Genomic DNA, 6,370 nt, shown 5'->3' on the forward strand with positions numbered 1-6,370 from the left:
AATTGATTATTACGTTTTAAATATGGTTATTTTTCTTACAAAAACACATCGATTCGCTACAGGAGGACTTTGTTCACCCCCCGGAACTGTGTGAGACACTTTTATTAAGGATGGGCGCTTTTTATTTAACTTCTTTTGGACTGATGCACTGCAACACCCGCTGAGTGCCATTAAACAGCTTGAAAGATCAAAGGCCATTTTTAATATAACTCTGGATTCGTCTGAAAGAAGAAAGTCATATACACCTAGGATGACTTGAGGGTGAGTAATTTATGGGCTAATTTTCATTTTTGGGTGAACTAACCCTTTAAGCCTTGCAAGCGCAAAAAGAGACTCAATACAGCACTCGCGCATTCACCCAAAGCGCACGCACATAAAGCTCTGCTGAAACAGCGCGCAACAGGGGTTATGCGCAACAGACTTCCGTATTCTGTTAACTGGGTCTCGTCGCTTCCGGTTCAAGCGTTTTGTATATGCTTTGTTAAATATGAAGCAGTTTTACTCAAGATGCCTTCAAAGTAGATACCAATGATGATCATAACCAATGTCCATCACACATGCGGACTGATATCTAAAAGTTTTTTATTTTTATTCTTTTCACTAACATTTAGATATAAATATTTAATAAAACGTCAACAATAAAAATAGCTAGCTAGTTCAACTGATTTTAACATGTTCTCCGACAAGCAGAAGCGATGAGACTTGTTTTCCGGGTTTGGTCAGGCGACGTTCGACATATACCCTACTACAGAATTGAGATATGTTTTGCGCTTTATTGCGTGTAAACGGCCAAATACAATCAAACTAATGTCAAAATGCCGGTCTTGACGAGTATTCACGTAAACACAGGCACTTTATATTAAACATAGTCGCAAAATGCATGTGTAACAGTATATTAGGTCCGAGCATGAGGTCTTAAAGAGACAGCAGCTTAAATACCTGAAAAACTTAAAGTACTGTTCATTTAATTTATATCTTATTGTTTTTGTTTGTGCTACTGCTTGTCATTTATTTAGTTGTTCTTGTTTTATTACTTACTGTTTACTAGTCTTTTATTAGTTAAAATAAATTAAATTCTGAGTTTGAGTGCATGTGATTCTTGGGTAGGGAGTGTTAACCACAAGGGGGAAGGGGTGTGATCCATGGGAATATTTCAACCACAGCTGAAAAAAGTCCTAGAGGAAACACTGCTTTACATAATCTACTTTGGCAGTGGTGGCAATGGAATCGAGAGAGTGTTTGTGAAGAGCTCCAGCAAGAAGAACATGCACTGTAAAGAAAACCACACACACACGCACACACACATGCAAGCACGTGTCTACACCCACATTGTCAGATTTCACACGCGGTGTGTGTCCTCTGGGAATGGCTGTAGTGATCATTTTCACACACGCATGCACACAGGAGGACGTCATATTTGTCCTGTGTAATGGAAATATCCCACCTCAGCTTGGTTAACCTCAAGAGAATAAAACACATTTCAGCTTGAAAAACCCAGAACCATCAACATTTCTTGTTTAGCATTAAATTTGAAATGAAAAATGTGATAAATGGCTGATATTAAAGTTCTGCACTGTTTTGTCTAAATTAAACATGAAAGTCCAAAAGCTAAAATTAGTCATTTAAAAATGCTACAAGTCAATTTCAGTCACTGCAACATTTAAAGCATGAAAAATGCATATTCATTTTGAGATCGCTAAAGATTACATTTAACTTTTATTATATTACTAATGTTTTAAGTAAAAACCTGATACATTTTGTGTCCCTAATTCAAATTGTTTAATCTCACAATATAAGAAAATAAACATTAATTCCTGTGACCTTTCTCATAGTGTTTACAGTGCATCCTGGAGAGTGTTTGCTGTGACTCTCTCAACTAGGACTAATTCAGTTCAACTAGATGACACTCAAACACACTAAATATGTGCTATTAGACCTCATTACTCCTCATTATGCCCTATTGACTGCCCTGCTTTCATCCTGCACTCCAGGATACTTTATCCAAGTTTTCCGAACATCCCGGATCAGATCTGTTTATTCTTTCTCTGTTTCTTTCAGGTAATGGAACCATTGACTTTCCTGAGTTTCTGACAATGATGGCCCGGAAAATGAAAGACACAGACAGTGAGGAGGAGATCCGCGAGGCTTTCCGAGTGTTTGACAAGGTCAGTGCTGAAAAGAGAGCATTGTGGGAAGATGATGTTTTTGCTTCCATGGAAAGAGTGAGGAGGCAGGACAAAACAAACCAACCCTTGGAAAACTAAATAACAAGCTGCAGCTGCAGCTGGTTTGAAGAGATTCATGCCACAATCATTTTCACAGTCAGACATCTCTCCCTGCAGGTTTACTGGGACCTTTTATTGTCAAATGTTTAGGAAAAATAATCATTGAACTCTGTTGCTTCCCTTTGTTGAATGTTACCACTGCTGCCCCTTTTATCTGCATTATGCTTCCACAATACGTCATTACACTTTTCAAAATCACCTACTTTGGATTTATTGGTTTAATATTTTAACGGCATGACACGGCTGACTTATTGATCCTGTCTGTCTCTGTCAGGATGGGAACGGCTATATCAGCGCAGCAGAGCTTCGGCATGTCATGACAAACCTGGGTGAGAAGCTAACGGATGAAGAGGTGGATGAAATGATCAGAGAAGCTGACATCGACGGCGACGGTCAGGTCAATTACGAAGGTACGATACAGCTGTGTGCTGAGATTACCTGGAAAGGGTCGCCGTTTAATGCAGATTAAACATTACTTTTATAAATTGCCACTTCAATTACAATAATGTAGCTTGGATTTGGATAATGCAAGGTTATTTGCATGTATTTACAAAAATGGAGATTAATTTAAAGGAGCAGGTTGGAAACTAGTATGTTTTGTGCTCTGAAATGTTGTGATCATGAGCGTCATGTATGATGTGTCCATCTCTCTTTCTGTCCACAGAATTTGTACAAATGATGACAGCAAAGTGAAGCTCTTCTGTTCTCTCCTGACCTCTTTAGAAGACAAAAAAAATTCAGTCAAATGTTTTACTTACCTCTTACGCAAAAATATTCATTTATTCATACTGTTTCTGTATAGAAAAAAACTGAATGTTATAAAAGGAAAATGTCCATATATAGAAAAAATATATATGAAAAAAAAAACGAACAAAAAAAGACATAAACATAAATGACTTGCATGTACTGGTTAGTGGTCCTGTTCCCAAAGAACTGCTTAGACATCTACAAAAAGATCAATCAATTAATCCTGATATCAAACCTTCAGAAACTAAAATAAAAGCATCTGGTGAACTGCTTAACTGGTTCCATTTGCTAGTGGCGATGTTTGGGCTGGCCAATCGTCTTCTACTTCCTGTTTCTGTTCTACATGCATGCAGCTTGAGTTCAGAGCCGCTATTGGGGCGGAAACCTCAGCGATGTCTGTCGGAGCGTTCTGGGGGTGAATTTAAAAGAGGTTTGAATATCGTTTGGGGGAGGTGGGATCGGGTGGTGGGCGGCTTTTCGGAATCTGCATAGAGGACGAATGCTTCAGTAACTAAATAAAGAGATATTTTTAAGAAAAATGAGCAGTTAAGAAATTTTAAACTATGTTTGGCATGTCAGGATATTTGGCGTTTTGTTTCTTTGTGCATTGTGCCCGATAGTAGGGGCGTTTAGTGGGAGGGAGTGGCTTGGGAGTTTAAGGGCGTGACCTTTCACCTCACGTGGAAGTGATTTTCGGGTAAGGGCAATGGTGACTGTACCATAAATGTTTGTATCTTTAGTTTTTCTCTGGGCTCTGCCTGCGAGCATGTAGATTTTTCTCTGGAGAGTGCAAAAGAGGGCTTTGGCCGCCAGGGGTTTGTTTCGACTGCCCACCTTCAGTTCTGTTTATGTTCATTCCAAGTTGTACATGCTCGTCTTTTGATTTTTTTCCAATAAAAGAACATGAACTCGAAGCTCTCAACCTTGTTTGTCCTTTTTGTCATCCTCTACAGAAACATTTAGGGAAGCTTTTGCAGCCAACCTACAGAAATCACCATGGCAACCACTCTCTTTCTGTACATCCCAGTATATATGTGTCATGTTGCATGAGCGCTGATCTATCCAAGTGCAGGCTTGAGCACGTTTGTCTTTGGGGATTTTAGGGGTTGCCTGGCAACCTGGATCTATGGCTCTGGTGGATGAGGGGGATATCAAAAACCATGTGGGAGCTGGAGAAGAGACTCTGGAGAAATGGAGAGTGTGTGTGTGTTAAAGTCTACAGCTGATTGGATCCACCTCTTGTAGTCAGGCAGAGTTTATCCCTACAGCAGATCTACAGTACGTCTCTTTTTTTTTTTTACTGAAATTATTCATTCTCATTTCTCCAGTTGAAGCTTTACCATATCATTCGCATCTGATTCAACGTGAGACTTTTGCACTTAATTTTCAGACTCTTAATTTACAGCTATTTAAAGCCTGAGCTCAGTGACAGTGTGCTTGGGGGGGTGTGGAGATGATTGTGCATCTACTCTGTGCTCAGCAGTGAGAAACAGGATACAGTGACAGGCGTGTGGGAGGAGAGAGAGAGAGTGCTAACAGCCCACGTCTCTCTGCCCTTCTGACTGATGAGCTGCACGTGGCCAAGCGTGTGTGTGTGTATTAAATGCATTACTTCATCCAAGAAGAAGAATCAGAGAATGGCTGAAGGCTTCAGAAAATGTTCGGCTGAATATGCTGAATATTCTGGTTACTTGGTGCCTCCGAGATATGGCAGAATGTCTTTTCATGATTTGGTTGCAGGCGCTGGTTGGTCACACTCTCTCTGTTCTCTCAGGCTTTATGGGAAGAATCTCTGAGCTAGAACAGCCAAAACATCCCACATAAACATACCATGTTTAACACAGCTAAATGTCACAGCTAAATGTTTTTTTTTTTTTTTTAACCCTAGAAATGTCATTTTCAATTTGAGAAAAAAATGTATATTTAAAAATTTGATATTTAACACTTCAGAACACTTCAGAATATCCTGAATATTCATATTCTAATATTAATATATAAACTTGCACTCCACTAAACTTGCAACCCTAATTTGTAATATTTTTTTAAAATTAGAAATACTCAAAAGATAAGTTTATTAGCTAGAGGACTGGTTTATTTTGCATTTTTAAACTAACCAATTTTGGGGCATTTTAATCTAATTCTTTGTAAAAGTCAAGTTGTTCAATCAAATAATTCGTTTTAAAAATTTGATTTAAAAATATTTGGAACTTAACAATTTATTTAAAATTATACACTATTTCTATGTCACTAATTCAATAAATTTTTCAAATATATTTGTCAGTCCAGTTGTTATGCTGATATAGTTTGCCAGAATTTTTTTATTCAATTTTTAAAAATCATATGATACGCTTTTTTTCTTTTTCCTAACCATTTTTTTCTCATTTTGTGTAAAAGTCAAACATTAACCATTGACAGTTCAATCAAATCGTTAAAAAGGATATTTAAAAAATGTCAGCTAATGTTACTTCTGGTTTATTCATCCATTACATAATAGAATGTCAAATTAAGTGCTTTACAGTGTGGGATACTGTGTCACACAGTGAGCTAATAATAGTGTAACAAGTCATCCTAGTATTCCGTATATATTCAAAATTTGAATACTGCACACAGTATCCATGTAAAGAGCTTGTTAGTGGTGGAAACAGATGAAAGGTAATACTCCAACACATCCCATTGATTCCCTATCCTCCGAATGCACAGTCAGTTGTCTGCAGAATCACAAGTGAACTTCAGTGGCCTGCTGTGACCTCAACTGAGCAGAGACAGTGAGACACACACATACTGTACATAGTGGATTAGGACATATAATGCAGATCTATGTAGATCTGAGATGGTAATCAGTAAGTTATAGATTCAAACTCTGCAGTGATGCTGAAATTAACACTGCAGCTTTAACCGTTTTGTCGTGTGGCATATTCTATTCCAAACACAAGCTTACTCTTGCTTGGTCGAACAGATTCAGTCAAATGTTTTTTACTTAGGACCCAGTCCTCTCCTCCTCAGCAGTGCTGAATATACAGTCACTATCTATTGTGCTGCTTTAAAGCACACACATGAACAACACTCTAAAGGCCTGTAATTCACTCATTTACTCTGTATTCACACAATGCCAATAAGGTCCTCTTATCCCAACGGCTCCCTCCCGACCCCTAAACTGGCAAATCATCCGGCAGAGTATTTTTAATTCATACCTGACCCGAGGTTTCGGCACCTCTTCTACAACATTAAAAGCACATGCAGCATCCTGAAAAAAAAAAAAAAAAAACCTGACCTGTTCAGATGAAAAGAGAGGGATCTCAACCAGGAGTACATGGAGTTACCGTAGGGGGTCTGTAAAC

At 38.4% G+C, this 6,370-nt stretch overlaps 1 protein-coding gene across 1 annotated transcript in view; it reads left to right on the top strand.

The window, feature by feature from the left end:
- LOC107654849 (calmodulin) overlaps positions 1 to 3,950 on the top strand; it is a 13,370-nt gene extending 9,420 nt beyond the window's left edge. Inside the window, exons 4-6 of the mRNA XM_016442126.1 lie at positions 2,059 to 2,165; positions 2,560 to 2,695; positions 2,950 to 3,950. Of these exons, the coding sequence (XP_016297612.1) occupies positions 2,059 to 2,165; positions 2,560 to 2,695; positions 2,950 to 2,978 (272 nt within the window). The 3' untranslated portion in view covers positions 2,979 to 3,950. The remainder of the gene's footprint in view (positions 1 to 2,058; positions 2,166 to 2,559; positions 2,696 to 2,949) is intronic.
- Positions 3,951 to 6,370: the final 2,420 nt, after the last annotated feature.

The sequence above is a fragment of the Sinocyclocheilus anshuiensis genome, unplaced genomic scaffold (genome assembly GCF_001515605.1).
Source record: "Sinocyclocheilus anshuiensis isolate Anshui unplaced genomic scaffold, SAMN03320099.WGS_v1.1 scaffold335, whole genome shotgun sequence".
Classification (NCBI taxonomy): domain Eukaryota; kingdom Metazoa; phylum Chordata; class Actinopteri; order Cypriniformes; family Cyprinidae; genus Sinocyclocheilus; species Sinocyclocheilus anshuiensis.